The sequence below is a fragment of the Pelecanus crispus genome, chromosome 1, assembly GCF_030463565.1.
Source record: "Pelecanus crispus isolate bPelCri1 chromosome 1, bPelCri1.pri, whole genome shotgun sequence".
NCBI lineage: Eukaryota > Metazoa > Chordata > Aves > Pelecaniformes > Pelecanidae > Pelecanus > Pelecanus crispus.
In genome coordinates, this window is record NC_134643.1 from 60,179,716 (window position 1) to 60,195,455 (window position 15,740).

Below are 15,740 nucleotides of genomic sequence, written 5' to 3' on the forward strand. Positions count from 1 at the left end.
CTGTTCTTATGTTCTTCTCCAGATGTAACAGATTTGGCTGCTGTCAGAAAGAAGACAGTGGGCTGGATGGATCTTAGTCTGTCACCGTGTGGCTGCTGTTCTGCCACTGTCAATGGAGCAGTCCAGGGGTGACCAGTAGTTCAGGAAGTCTTGCTGCCTCATTCACGTTGTCAGGGCATCCCTGTTTTGTGAGGAATGGGCTGGAACTGCTCACAAAGGGTTTGACATTGTGACCAGCAGAGCAGGTCTTTCAGGGGGCTTCATCTCACCACTTCATTGAAAGGGGAAAACAAACAAACAAACAAAAAGCACCAAAGAATCCTATAAAAAATAATACTCAGAAAAACAAAGTAATTATAAACTTCACTACATGGAAAATGTTATGTGATACATCAGAGATGTCTTCGTTGTGCAGGCTAGGTACCAAAGCTTCCTATGTGCTTTCCTATGTTAGGCTTGTGTTCTGACTTCAGATGGGGTATAGCTTTATTTAATGAGAAAAGTGAAAAAAATTACTTAAGCTTCACTATGTCTGAAAACAGGTAACTAAAAATCAGAAAAAAATATGCCCTGAATTAATCTGACTATATTGAAAATAGTTAAAAGCCTAGCAGAAGTTATTTGGTATGTCCTTAGCAATTTATTTTGTCCGGTTTTTGGCATACAAAGTACTTAGAATCATAGAATGCTTTGGGTTGGAAGGGACCTGTAGAGGTCATCTAGCCCAACCCCCCTGCAGTGAGCAGGGACAGCTTTAACCACATCAGGTTGCTCAGAGCCCCGTCCAACCTGACCTTGAATGTTGCCAGGGACAGGGCCTCTACCACCTCTCTGGGCAACCTGTTCCAGTGCTTCACCACCCTCAGTGTAAAAAAATTTCTTCCTTATATCCAGTCTAAATCTATCCTCCTTTAGCTTAAAACCGTTACTCCTTGTCCTGTCACAACAGGCCTTGCTAAAAAGATTCTCCCCATCTTTCCTGTAGGCCCCCTTTAAGTACTGAAAGGCTGCAGTAAGGTCTCCTCGCAGCCTCCTCTTCAGGCTGAACAACCCAAATCCTCTCAGCCTGTCCTTGTAGGAGAGGTGCTCCAGCCCTCGGATCATTTTGGTGGCCCTCCTCTGGACCCGCCCCAACAGGTCCATGTCCTTCTTGTGCTGAGGGCCCCAGAGCTGGACGCGGTACTCCAGGTGGGGTCTCACCAGAGCAGAGCAGAGGGGCAGAATCACCTCCCTCGACCTGCTGGCCACGCTGCTTTTGATGCAGCCCAGGATATGGTTGGCTTTCTGGGCAGCAAGCGCACATTGCCGGCTCATGTCCAGCTTTTCATCCACCAGTACCCCCAAGTCCTTCTCCGCAGGGCTGCTCTCAATCCCTTTGTCCCCCAGCCTGTACTGATATTGGGGGTTGCCCCGTCCCAGGTGCAGGACCTTGCACTTCGCTTTGTTGAACCTCATGAGGTTCACACAGGCCCCCCTCTCCAGCTTGTCCAGGTCCCTTTGGAGGACATCTCATCCTGCTGGTGTGTGTCAAATGTACTTGGGCATGTTCTTAATTGTGCCTGCAGTGTAGCCCATTTTTTTTTTTTCTTAATATAACACTGCTGGCATCTCTGAAAAATCAAGTACATGGATATAATTCTAAAATCATATTTACTGCTGTTGAAAGGTGATTATTAGCCCTGCGGTCTTCTGTCTTCTAAACAAGTGTCGTTTAAGCAGCAGAAGCTTCCATGCCCTTTGCTCTTAGATGTGTAGGACCTCAGTCCTACTCTGGTAGAGCATGGTAGGGCAGGAGAGGGGTTTTGTGTCTAGTGCCTAATTCTTCACTCATTTTTCCACCAAACCTGCACAGTGGATATCTGTTCATTGGTGGGTGACTGGTTGTTTTGACGCGGGTTCTTCACTACAAGTTGCAGAGATCTTCCCACGTTGTCTGCGCTCTTCTTTGTGGTGGGAAGATTGCTTTCTGCCAGTCATAGCTTTCAGTCCTATCTCCACACAGTTCCTCAAGCTCTTGATCCAAACAAGGTTGGTTGGTCTTTTTTTTTTTTTTTTTTTTTTTAATCCAAGACTGGTCTAGAAGCAGTGGTGTGAGTACAGTCTGTCTCCCAGATTTTGTAAGCCACCCAAGTCCCTTTTTAAATATAATTATTAGTTGCAGTTTGTATTTTGTAAATATTTTCTTTGCAGTGATTTATGGCTCTTAACCTCCTCATTATGATTCACCACATTTTGGACCGTCTGCTTCCTGGGGGAGAGGATAGGGTGTTGTTTTTTGCTTTTCTATAACTTGGACCTGTAGCAGTTCCAGTTCTAGAAGCAAGTGGGAGACAGAAACAGAATGTGCTGGGTATTAATAGTCTCTGTGCTGGCCTGCCGCATTGGTGTTTGTCTGTCTTGTTGGGGAGGTAGCCCTCTGTCTGGCCGCACAGATGGAGATCTGCTTGGAGCTCAGGTGGTGCTGGAGCCCCTGCCTCCCTCCTGCTGAGGAGAAATCTTCAGCAGTTACTTGTTCACCAGCTGCTTTAGGACAGAAGAGTCTAGTCGAGAGGTGGGAAGATGGTTGTAGAGCTGCCCCTAAACTTTTCAGAACACCCTCATTTTGCCAGGTGCCCTTCTCCCCTTTTGCATGCATACGTGCACATGTATACATCCATGCTTCTCTTTGCACCTGCCTTTTCTTGCTTAGGGTCTCCTTACTGCTGGCAGGTGTAAGGGAGTAGCTGGCACGGGGGCACAGGCAGCAAGTAGTTAAAAGTAAAGCACATATTGCATGTGTCCTGAGCTCTGATGGCATTTCTCAGTGACCTTGAGCAGAGCTCAGAGCTTGCGTGTGCAGGCATGAATGACATTATCACCTGCATATGTTACGCAGACTATGCTGAGGAGGTAAAGTGGATCCAATACTGTTTCTAAATGTAGCATCTTTGCCGCAGCATGTCTCTGTATTGCCTGATGAGAGGCATTGAGAGCTAGGGAACATGCATTAGCTCCCTTCCGAGCTGAATCGCTGTCTGTAGCGGAGGGAGAGGGCAGGTTCTTTGCTGTGAAGTGTTGACGTGAGGCCAGAAGGAAGGAGCTGAAACTCAGTGTGGGGGAAGGAGTCAGGGTGGGGAGTGGGCACTCGGTGAAATGCAGGCTTTTATCATCTGGCTTGGTCAGGGTAGTGCTGTTGCCAGTCTCCATTATGTGCCGCCTGAGAACAGGCTCCAGGCCCTTCCTTTCATCTCCTTCCTAATGAATTAAGACAAGGGGTAACTATAAAAGGCAGGGGGGGGAAGGCAAGATCTGAGGAGACTTTCTTTCATTTATGTTGTAGCTGAATGTGTGGCAGTAGACAAATGTATTGAGCTAATGTTATAGTGGCTGAAAGTTCAAATCTTACCTTAGGGCCATGGCCGATACAAATGAGGGAGCTTTACAGCATCCAGAGAGAGAAGGTATTTAATGTTAAACTACTGCTGAAAAATCAGGATATGTGAAAGCCTGAAAAGCATTTGTGGACTCTTAGTGTAGTCAAAAGGTAAGAGTGGACCGAGCTCCCCTGTTCCTTCTGTTGTTTCTCCTCTGTGAAGCCTTTGTCCTACTGTACACATCTCACGTGCTGCAAAATGACTCCTGTGTGGTGGCAGCACTCTGCCATATGCAGGAACAGCTGTGAGTGTTTTTGAGCAGGCCACTGTACATGATACATTGCACCCTTGGTAAGAAAGGAGTTCTGCCCTCTGCCTGTGAACAAATGGATGGGAGAGGAGTGCAAACAACCTCCTGGCTTTCTCCCTTGTAGAAGTGGCAGATCCAGTCCTGTGCAACCTAAATTTGAATTTAAAGACTAAAACATTTTTGTCATCACTGTTCAGAATCTGTGCCTTTCCTCATTCACACTGCAGAAGACGCACTAGTGTGTTTGTTTGAGGATGCACCTGTGTGCGTGGGTGTTTGCCCACTTGCCAATTCCACGCAAAGCCTTAGAAAACATGGGATTTGGCAAGCTGCACTAGCAGGGCTCCAAAATGGATTGTAGAGTTCCCTTTCAGCAGGAGTGTTGATGATTTTGGGGAGTTATTTTGGAGCACTCACTTGCAGGTGTTGTGTATGGTGGTGATGGATAGGCTACTCCTGTGTTTTTGTCCTTCTTGGACAGATTTGCCCTGAGGAGCAAAGGACTCTGATGGAGTCATAAACATAAAACCACCAAATAGCATGGTTTGATTTAATCGCAAGCTGGCTGCATTGATTCTTCCCCTAGGGTGCACTCTCTGTATGTTTGGAGATGCATTTTGTCATAGGTGTGATGGTGGGAGAAGAGGGGGAACTTGGAGAGAGGGAGGCAGCTTTTTAGATATGATCAAATGGAAGTTTCTGAGGTTGTTCTCGAAAATTTGATGTTTGGGGGCTGGATGAGTCTTAGCCAAATAAAAACGCTTCATCCTGCTAGGCTTCTTCTGAGACTTGCACGGCTGTGGGAAGTAGAGATACTCACAGGGCAGTATCTTTGTTCTTCCTATCACAGCTTCATTTATATTAACCAGATCAAACATGTTTTGTGCTGCCTGCACAGCTGTACTAAAATAAAATGGAAAGCTGCCACTGCTTTGCTCAGCGTGACAAGACCCCAGTGCTTACTGTTTGCTTGCTCTTGTCCGTGCTTCATAACCAATATGCAAGTCCAAGGTCACGTCTGCAAGAGATGTTTCTGGCCAGAAGAAGCTCTCTTAATGTTGCTGGTTTAGTTTATCTGTGGAGAGATGTTTCTTTCCAAATATTCATGAAGTGTTGTATATTGAATGATGTGCAGAGCAGTCTAGCAAGTCCAGTCAGTGGTTGGGGAGTCAGTGTGGGCAACTCCCCTGAGACTTCTTTCCTCTTTGGTACATAAATTGTGTATTTAAAGCAGGGAGGGGGAAAAAAAAGGCCCCCAGACAGGAAAAAAAGAAACCCAACACCCAACCCTACTCTTATATCTTTATTTTTAAGGTATGCCTGTGTTTTTGAAGGTGCCTAAAAAAGGGCTGACTCTAGCAATTACACGGTCCTTGCCTTCTTGTAGAACTTCTTTTTACTTGATGGGTTAAGGAAGAAGTCAGGTTGGCATCTAAAGAAAGGAAATGACACTTAAAAGTGCATCACACAGGTGGTCAAAGCATGACTCCTAGGAGGCTGAGGTAAGCAGCAGGAGATTGAATGAGTGGGTGGGTGCTCTTTGAATACCTTGGCCTGTTAATGCATGCTCTTGGAAAGGGACAGAGCAATAAAACCAACCAAATTGTAGTCTACTTTGTTCTGTAGCTCTGAGGTTTTGAGGTCATTTTTCTGACTAAAGTGCAAAAAATACCATTTTCTCATCAAACCATTTTGCAAAGGGGCCTTGCCTTTATATTGAGTGCTGTGCTCAAATTTTACCACTCCTTAGTCTGAGCCCAACACAGGTGGCTGAGGTTCTTTTCCTTTCTTCTCCCCTGCCAGTCATCTCTGTGGGGGCATTAGGTCTCTCCTCTGGCACACTGCGCTCCCTTCTTCCTCTGCCTTCCTGCTGTATTTTTTCTGTGCACAAGTACCCCTGGCCCACCCCTTGACCTGGCTTTGCTGTACCAGTCAGTCCGTGGGAATGCTGGAATAAATTCCCTTGTTTTAGCTGTGGAACTGGTAGCAGAAAGTAGCACTTGGAGTTTTTATAAATCCTGCAGTGGTAATAACTGTTTCCTGTCCCTGGGCTGACTTTTAAATGTACGAGAAAAGTTAATCAAAGACATCCGTAAGCTGTTCATATATGGATTTTACCATTTAATTATAGATCTTCTTTTGGGGTAATGTTTCTCTGAAGGGAGCTTGACAGAACAGATGCCGTTTTGCCTGGGGATGCATTTCTGGTATTGGCCCAGTGAAGAGCTGCCTCTTCAGCTGTGGGATTTTGATGATTGCATGAACATCCTGCCACATGAGATTAGAGTGGCGGTACTACCTCCCAGCTTCAGGATATGAAAGATCCGCCTCTTCATTAGAGCTTTCATATGGTGGCAGCTGAAGTGAGGAAGAACAGGCAAAAAGAGAAGCAATTTAAGAAAACCAAAGGCAAATCTGCTAAGCTAAAAGGTGGTATGAGGGGAGGGAGGCTGAGATCTCATTACTGCTTACTCATGGAAAGGGAGGGGAGGAACAACAGATCAATTGTTAAGTGTTACTGGCTTTATCAAAATAATTGTTAAGTGCTAGATACCGCAATTGCAAGTGTAGTACTAATACCTAAAACAAGATAGACAAAGCACATAAAAGGAATTAGTGTGGTTTCTATTCATGCACATACTTTTGTCTTTCTGATTTCAGCAGACAGAAGGAGGGGCACAGACAGATGGACAGCAATCACAGACACAGAGCAGTGAGAATACCGAGAGCAAATCCACTCCAAAACGACTTCATGTGTCTAACATTCCCTTCCGCTTTCGAGATCCTGACCTTCGGCAGATGTTTGGGGTAAGTTACCAGCGCCTTTTAAGGCATGGCAGATTCTCCTTCCCCACAGGTGAGATATGTGGTGCTGGTATATTCATGTGAATGAAGAGTCCTTCCCCCTCAATTTAGTCAGCACACTGCGAAATATTTTCAGGACTATGACAATTGGTAGCATTTACCTCAGCTGGTAAATACACATGAAAACTATAACTGTGTTGTTCATATCAAGATGTGCAGTGTAACCTGACAATTGGTTTGGAAAAAATAACAAGACGAAACTTCACCTTATTTCCCAGTAAAGACTAGGATTAAACATTGACTTAATATATCCCTTGCAAAGCACTGTTTTTTCAGTTGCTTAGAAACTTGTTGAAATATTTATGTCTTTCCTCATGATCCACTTCTGTGATGAAAAATTGCTGCAAGGAATTGGCCAACTAGCAATTGCATGTGGAAAAGCTAGTGCAAGTCAGATGGTATTTTACATTGTGCATGATACACATTCTGTTTCTTTTGACCAAATAGTTTGTCTTCCCTAATCTTCGTATGCTATTCATCATTCTCAATTTATAAGCTCTTTGAGGAAGAGTTTGTTCACATGAGTATAGGTGGTGACTCATTCCATGTGAACACAGAGATAAATGAGCTAGATGCTTCATGACCTAACCTTCAAGTGAAGTTATCTATATATCATAATCATCATCATCGGGAATATTTGACATGTTGATATGATGGTAGATGGCATGTTTAAAGTCTTCAGAAATATTTCTTGTTATTTATAAAGTTGACAGTTGCTGCCTGTTTAAGATGCAGTGCAGAGGACTCAAGTCAGGAAAGACCAAAGCTAAGGTTCCTCCTACCACCTTAGGCTTTGAGTGTATACCTTGGTCCTAACTGCATAGCCAGCTGCTCCTCCAAATTCTGCAGTATTCCTGTTTCAGCTGTTGCATCTCTTGAGCCATCTGTGTAGGTGTGTATGCATGCACGTACACACACACTCTCGCACATGGAGAGTAGTGTTACAGTATTGTAAATGTTTCAAATTCATGGACTTCAAACTTAGACTGCTATAAATGAGAGAAGAATTGGGCTTATCTGTTCATAGCTTGGACATTACAAAGTGAACAAAATGTGCAGAAATGTTAAAAATTTCACTGATGGTCCTCAGCAAGAGTCCCAGTTGCTATATATTGTGAGAGATCTTTGCTCCTTGTTCTTGAAGCTTTTTCTGTCCGTATTTTGTGGATGAGACCATATGGAGAGGAGTGGTCAAAATGCAGGAGGGCAAGGCTGGAGAAATGGGCTGACAGGAATCTTAAGACACTCAACAAGAGTGAGTTTCAAGCCTTCCATCTGGGAGGGAATAACCCCTGCAGCAGTACAGGCTGGGAGCTGGTTGTCTGGGAAGATGCTCTGCAGTAAACGATTTGGGGGCCCTGACGGACAACAAATCGAACATGAGCAGCAGCGTGCCCTTGCAGCAAAGGCAGCCGACCGCACTCTGGGCTCTGTTAGTGAGTAGCCGGCAGGCCCAGGGATGTGATCCTCCCCCTGTCTTCAGCAGTTGTCAGACTGCACCTGGAATACTGTGTCCAGTTTGGGCTCTCCGGGGCAAGAAGTGCACTTCATCTAAGTGAAACACTGGACAAGCCCAGTGGGTACCACTAAGATGGTCAGGGGGCTGGAGAACATGGCATGTGAGCAGAGTCTGAGACCTGGGCCTGTTCAGCTTTGAGAACAGAAGGCAGAGGGGTGCTATTTTTGTTGTCTGCAACTGCCTGATCAGCGGATACAGAAAAAATGTAGCCAGGTTCTTTTTAGTTGTGTGTAATGATGAGATGAGAGACAACAAACACAAGTTGGAACGTGGGAAATTTCCATTAGAAATTGGGAAATTTTTTTCTTTTACTGTGAGGGTGGTTAAATAGTGGAACACGTTGCCCAGAGAGGTTGTGGAACCTCCACCCTTGAAAAGGTATTTGACCTGACTGGACGCAGCCTGGCCATCCCGATCTCATTAGACCTGTTCTGAGCAGGGGTTGCATTAATTGACCTCTGGAGGTAGGTTCCAGCCAAAATTATGTTTCTGTGATTCTTTTGCAAGAGGCCTGGGTTTGCATCCATGTTGTTCATACATTAGATTGTCACACTCTTGACATCTGTGGGAATGTTTTCAGGGTGAAACTCATCTCCTGGCAATCTGTGATTGCTGAATCTTCTCAGTTGCCTGTTCTGCTTTTGTGGTTTTTAGCTTGCTTTTTGCTGTTGCAGGGCTGTGCGGTAGGCAGTTCCGTCCGGTTTGGATAAACCGGTTGCTGAAGTCACAGCCAGTTCTTGGACCACCTGCTACAATCTGTATTTAGCACGTCCTGCTCTGTGGTACTGCTGCTCCCCTCTCCTGGGAGCTGCATCACTTACATAAAGTGTTCCACGTTGCTGCTGCCCCTTCCCTTGAGACCAGTGCTTGGCTTGATGACTGGCCCCTTTCACGCTCGTTCACCTTGATGCTGTTCCTCCCTGTGCTCCTGGTGTGGGGCATATGGATGAAATGGAAATGACAAGAACATCCCTGTCCTGGTGACTCTTATCTCTTCTTTGCAGGTGAGGACACCCAGGCAATGTGAATGAACTGCTGTCCTGAGAAATGACTTGCAGAAAATTAAGCCTAACTGCTTGCATTAAGGTTTCTCATCCTTTTTTGGACCCAAATGGTTGTACCTAGAAGGGGTGGGGAAATATACTATATGAGTTGGTTTCTGTTGTTCCCCAAGTTACTTGTTGCTGGTTTATTTTTTTTCTCTAAACATCATCTTGAGTTACAGCACAGTGATGTGATTTTTAACTGGGGTAAGTGGTATATTCCCTATAAAACCTTTTGTTAGTTCACCTGGCCCTTTTTCTCTCACTGCTGCTTCTCTCGGCATGTTCAAGCAGGAGAGCATTTCTCTCTGAATCCTCCTCGCCCCTATTTCTTTTTCAGGATCGGGATGCTTTCCCTTGGGTGGCTCACTGAAACCTACCCTTTTTCCTGCAGGGGACTCATGGTTGTCTGAGTCTTCAGTTGTGGCTAGCTTGTAACCCCCATCTTCTCCCTCTCCCTTCTGTGTGTCAGGTCACATCTCCTCAACGTCATATCTGAGAGACTCAAAATCCTTGCCTGGAGTGATTTTCCCAAGCTACTGTACAAAGAGAGGAATGGGTTAGACAGCAAAGCCGTGGAGGAAGAAATAAATGTGATGGTAGGGAGGGAGTAAAGAAGTCCCCTGAGGATGGAACAGCATGCGAGAGGTCAGCCCAGTCCTGGGGCGCAGAACATTAGCTAATGCTTTCGTCCAGACTTGAGTAGAGGTGGACTTCAGATGTGTTGTCCCATGTGTGATTAAATGAAAATTACATAACGCTTTCTAAACCTTCACCATTTGTGAGAGCTGCAGACATAAGGATTTCCTGACAAATTCAAGTTATTCAGGTTTCAAACCATCTCTCACCTATTGCGTGTTTCTAACAGGTCCCTGCAATATTCTCTGGAATGGAACAAACATTTCCTTATGTATATGCTTCTTATAGGGAGGCAAATAAAATAGTCTACTCGAAAAAGATAATATTTACTTGACATTTCATGATGCCAATAAAAAGACTTCTAGAAAGCTTCTAGAAGGAATAGGTCATTTTTTAATGCACACAGTTCTGCACCCACTGTGGAATAAATCAATAGTTGACCTTGTTCTAGCAGATAAAGAAGAGTTAATAGCTGACCTGAAATCCCACGGTTGCCTAGGTACCAGTGATTGTTATTTGTCTGTATTTACTTTGTGCAAACAGAATATGGCATGAAGCAGTAATGTAAGGAGCTTTAGAAGAGTCTGTTTCTTCGAGTTTAAACAATTGGCAGGATAACTGCCCAGGAAGGTACATTTAAAAGGGAAATGTTAATGGAAGCTATAAAGTGTTCAACGAAATCATACTGATGGCCAAAAAGACATGATTCCACAGTCACTGAAACTGTGTTAATAAACCACAAAGCATTCTGCACATTAGGCAGAGAGAATGAAGAGGAGGAGGAAGTAAATGGCAGCAAATATAATAGCAAACTTAAACAAAGAAGCAGGTGAGAAAGGGAATGTGCTAATCATGGAGATAGCAGTGATGTAGGTTCAGAGAAGGTGTCAAAATTTGACATGCAAAGAGAAAAGATCCAGGTGTAGGTCCAGTATAAAATTAGGAAATAGTTGTGTGTCTCTGGGGAAAAAACAGCAAAACAAAACCAAAACCCCAAACAAAAACGTCAGAAAAACCCAGCTTGCTGTGGTTATGATGTAACAGGAGGTATTTGCATCGTACCTGGTTTTGAATATAATTTATAACAAAGGAGGATGAGACAGTGCTCGCTAATATTTAAAAGCCAGCGAATTTAGATAAGGTATGTCCAAAGATAATAGCCAAAGCAAGGAGCTCTTTTATTCATTAATGTTAATTTTTAGCCAATTCTTGTAAGCTTAGGGGAGTTGCAGAAGGCTGGAACACTCCCCACCAGGATTCACTGTTGAAAAAATTGAAAGGGATGATGCAAAGACCTACGAACTGATTATCCATATGTTGATCCATAGATAAAGGTACAAAGAATTTGGGAATGTTTTAGAAAAACATTAGAATCTGGAGAAATGCTTTAATATCTGTTCAGTGTGACTTTGTCTAAGGCAATACACATCTTTTCAGATAAATACTGTCTTGTCTATTTTGACAAGATTGTACAAAGCAATACTGATATAGCTGAACATTGCTCAACCAATTGAATTCATCCAAGTGACCAATTCTGATTTTTAAGAAAAAGAATACTTATCTCAAATAAACACAACACACATTAGAGGGATTAAAAACTTCTTTAAGGATAGATAATAAAAAATAGTAGTTATTGGGGAGACATCGTGATCAAGACTGTTTCTCGTGTCAGTTTCCCCAGGGATCCATTTCAGTCACAGTCCTGTTCAGTATCTGTATCAATCCATGGAGACAGTACTTAAAACCTATTAAAACCTTGTGGTTAAAAAAAACTGTTTGAGGAGGAGGAAAGAGAAAGATAAGGCTACTGTCCGAGAATGACTTGAAATGCCTGGTTAACTGACAATAAATCCAACAAAAACATGTTTAATGCAGTTCAGCGCAGAGTACTGAGTGTGTGGGAAGCGGGCTGTGCTTGTAGGATGGAAGGCTCTCTTTGGAAAACAGATTTGGGAGAGTACTAGTGAACTAGTGATCGTTGAAGACAGGTGCTTCAACAATGCAAAGTGGGGGTATCAGGTTGAAGGAGGGATGTGATCTTGCTCATGTTCAAAGTTGAAAAGACTGTGACTGCATAATTTTGTTCAGTTCTGAGATTAGTTTAGGACTAAAAAAAAATCTAGGGTTTGGAAGATGAGTGGCTTTTTAACTGTGTAAGGTGTTGGGTACATGATTTACTCAGCTTATTAAAGAGAGGTTGGGAGATGACAAGTCTGTTCTGTACAGGTGCTTATTCATGGATGATACCTGCTAATAGGGCTTTTAGGTCTTGTTTACAGTTATATAATAAGATTTTCCAGTTGGAAGCTGAGATTTAACACAATTAACCTTGAAATAAGAGAAAAAATCTTAGTCATTTAGGCTAATTTAAACAATGGAACAACTTACCAGGGAGTAGAAGAGTTGCCATCAGTTTTAAAAACAAGTTAGCAACTCTAGATGATCTTTAAGGTCCCTTCCAACCCAAACCATTCTATGATTCTTTTCAAAATCTTATTATCCAGTTTCTGAGGGACATTCTTTGGCTACTGTGTGTAAGGACTCTTGACACGATGGTAGTAGTCTTTTCCTTAACTGCTGGTGGTAGGCTGTCCCCTTCCTTACTGGACTATGTATGCAGAAGAAAAGCTCATGTTTCCCTCAACATCATTTCCAGTCCTTTGAGCTTTGTGCTATGATAGTGTCTGTGCTTGTACCTCATGGCTGATAGCTTCAAGCCTTCCCTCTTAGGCCTCAAGAAGCAGTTTTCCTCCCAGTGTAAAACTGGCTGGGATACTTTGGTCAGTTCTGGACTTCAGAGTCAGATGGAATTCAGAGTCTCCTGGGGAAGATGGAGGCTGGGTTGGACTGCCTGCAAGAGGAAAATCCATCTGTTCTGAAGCTGAATCATGAGCTGCCCCCACAAAACCAAGCAAAGTGGATCTTGGTAGTTTGTACAGGTGTCTATGCGCTAAACCTGTTGTGAGAGCAACAGTATGAGGAGTCAGAATTGATGTTTCTCAGAATTTACCATGGTAAAATGCTCTTTGCTCAAGAATCTTCAACTATTTTTAAAAAAGGAGATGTGTAAGATAAAAATAAGGACTATGTTGATGGCGATTGCAGATGAAGGTGGGATAGCACAGTACAGGGTGTGAATTCTCTCAGGCTCTGGCTTCAGATAGAGACATGCCTTTTTTAAACCTTGTTCACTCCATGGCTACTACTTGTAGGCTGTTAACTGCTTCTGGTGGGGAACATCATCAGCCCAGTTGATAAAGGGGTTTTGTGTGTTATCAGCTACAGCAGTAATAATATATAGCTGTTTTATATAAAGGTGACCATCCTGTCACATTTAATAACTTCAGTTAATGAAGTTACTAATAACTTCATTTATTAAAGGTGACAGAATGGTAGCTACTTTTTTTTTTTTAACATCGGATTTTAAGGCAGGTAATGTTATCCTTTTCCTTCTCTAAGCATAATTCATACCTCTCTTGCGAGGTTCTTCATGGTGTACGTCTGTGGTAGACTACTGCTTTGTATGATCCAAGCTCTGGGAGCTCAGATATTTTTGGAAGCTCCTGTAGCCTTCAGATCTCAGTCTCTGGGGAAATATTTTGGCACTTTGCGCTTCCTAAAATATCTCAGTGGATATAATTTCTCATCCAGCTTCATTCTGGTGTCAAGAGTGCAAAACACCTCCATGAGCCTATAGTTTGAGGCTAAAGCAATAACGAGCTAGACAACAGCTCTTTCTCACCACGAATTTGGTAGAATTTTAAGTCTGTATTTGCCAGTAAATAAATTTAAATACACAAGTCATTCATGATGCACAAGTATTGGCAGTGGCAGAATACTACTCATTAGGCATTAAGGTAAGTAGGTAAATAATATGATAGACCAAGAAGCTCTGACCTACAGGTGTTGATGCAGTGAGGCCTGAAGTACAGCAATAGGAAAGTTGCTGAAAGGGACTCTGCTTTCTGAGTGGATTGGACATCTGAAGGAGGAAATCCTGTCTTCTGGATATCAAGATGTATTTTAGCTTTTTCATCTCCAAATGGTACTGGCCAGCGATCACACATAACAAGTCCTACGTGCCAGTATGGGAGAACAAACATTCTGACACAGGGTGGCCTCTTCATGATGATTCTTGTTTCCAAGCTCTTCCTGCGATGAGACTGAGCTCCAGCCCTGTCCCAAGGCAGGACTTTGTTCCTGCTGATGTTGGTTAGAGTTGGAAGAGGTGCTGCTGTTTATACTGATGTGTTTCAGCAGGGTCATTTCTGGAATCACCTTTTGCAAAGGACTTGTGTGCTCAGTGCTGCTTGAGCATCCTGCTTTGTCTGCACAGCTATGCTTGGGACCATAGTACTTCTGCACAGGGGTGCTTGTGCCGCTGCAGATGTCGGCAGCTATTGCACTGTCTGTCTTGCTCTGCGAAGAAAGCTGTGTGCTGAGGCCACAGGACACAGAAACTTCTGTAGTCACTGTCTGGTGGAAGACAGTGATGAGTGGATCATACATTTATCTAAGATTTGTTTAGGTTTTCATATGAGTTACTAGAAGAGTCTGCAGTGAGACTGGGCTGAATGTCATTTAGGAAACAGTGCTGTGCTGTTGCTGGATTTACTTGCATAAAAGGCCTGGGTAAAATTACATGGAGTTGTCTTTTATAACCCAGTGTTACATGGATTCAGTCTACATCTCTGAGTCCTCTCAAATTGAGTTTTGAATGTACGCTGCTTTTGTGGCCATGGGTCCAAGTACCTTTTCCGTGGCAGCAGTACCATGTTACAGTGCAGCCACACCTCTGGGGATGGCACAAGGCAGGAACAAGGAGCTGGAAGGGTAGACTTGGAAGCTGGCCTGGTGTCAAGATCTCTGCAATAGTACCCTGTGGTACTGTTCACCCCCATCTCACTGTTTTCTGTGAAAATCTTTTATTTGTGAGTCAGAGGATAACAAATGACTGAGAAACTATGTTCCTCGTCACTTTGTTTGCTGGGATGGCTGTGGTCTATAAATCTTGTTAGAAATCTGTGCTCTTTGTGTGGCTTCCTTTTAAAGTCTGGTTTCTTAGAAAACAACTGTATTTTGGTGGGCAACAGGTCAACCCTAATAAGGGCTTGTTGGTGCTTGTTTACTGTCTGTTCAGTTGGTAAACGATGGTAGTGCCTTTGGTTTATAAATCCTTGATGCTTCTATTTTCCTGTCAGCAAAGCACACTGGTGTAAGCTTGGCTGTAGCAGTGCTGGCCCCACTATTTTGAAGAGATCTGACTCGGCTTTAGGTGAGGAAGTTCATGTACTGATAGCAGTGTAGCTCTGGCAGACACCATGCTGCCATTAACTAAGCACTGACTAATACATGCTGTGATGGAGCCAGCTGTTCTCAGCTGAAAGTATATCCTGTGGAGCTGGGAGCTAGGGTAAGGACGCTCTCTGCAGCATGGACCTATCCTGCATATGAAATGGTCCTGCATTTCAGGTCCATGCACCTCAAGCCTGAGGACCTGAAATGGTTACCTGGCTATTTTGAATTTCAGCCATCTTTGAGAACATGCTGTTGGGCACCTTCAAGGTTTAGACAGTTCACTGCCCTCATCTCTGTACATTTTGTAGGGCCAGTGCAAAGCTGCTTGGGCATACAGAGTTCTCTTGTAGGGTTGTGACGTTGTCACATGGTGTCTCACGTTACCTTTTGTTGTTCTGTGATTTCTAGAGAATTCACCTTGTACTCCCTGTTTTTTGCATCTTTAGGGTTAAGTTAATTTGTCTGGCATGTTTTGGAGCTGATTCTGAAAGCTCTAGACAGGGAGAGGAGGCAGGGCCAGCTGGAACAAAGCATACAGGAGGGGCCCTACCAAACTGTCAATGCCTTGGAAGGCAAAAGCTTGCTGGTGCCAGATTTCTCAAATTTATTATATATAATGTAGTTATGGCCTCTGCTGGAAAAATCTGCTGCCTTCATGTCATCTGGGTGGAAGGAAACACACAGCATGCATATACCTTTCCTTGCACAATGCC

The 15,740-nt window shown here is 43.7% G+C and overlaps 1 protein-coding gene across 1 annotated transcript in view; it reads left to right on the forward strand.

Moving 5' to 3' along the window:
- The window catches only part of RBFOX2 (RNA binding fox-1 homolog 2), a 170,800-nt gene that overhangs the window by 118,160 nt on the left and 36,900 nt on the right, over positions 1-15,740 (forward strand). Inside the window, exon 4 of the mRNA XM_075722115.1 lies at positions 6,325-6,471. Within this exon, the coding sequence (XP_075578230.1) occupies positions 6,325-6,471 (147 nt within the window). The remainder of the gene's footprint in view (positions 1-6,324; positions 6,472-15,740) is intronic.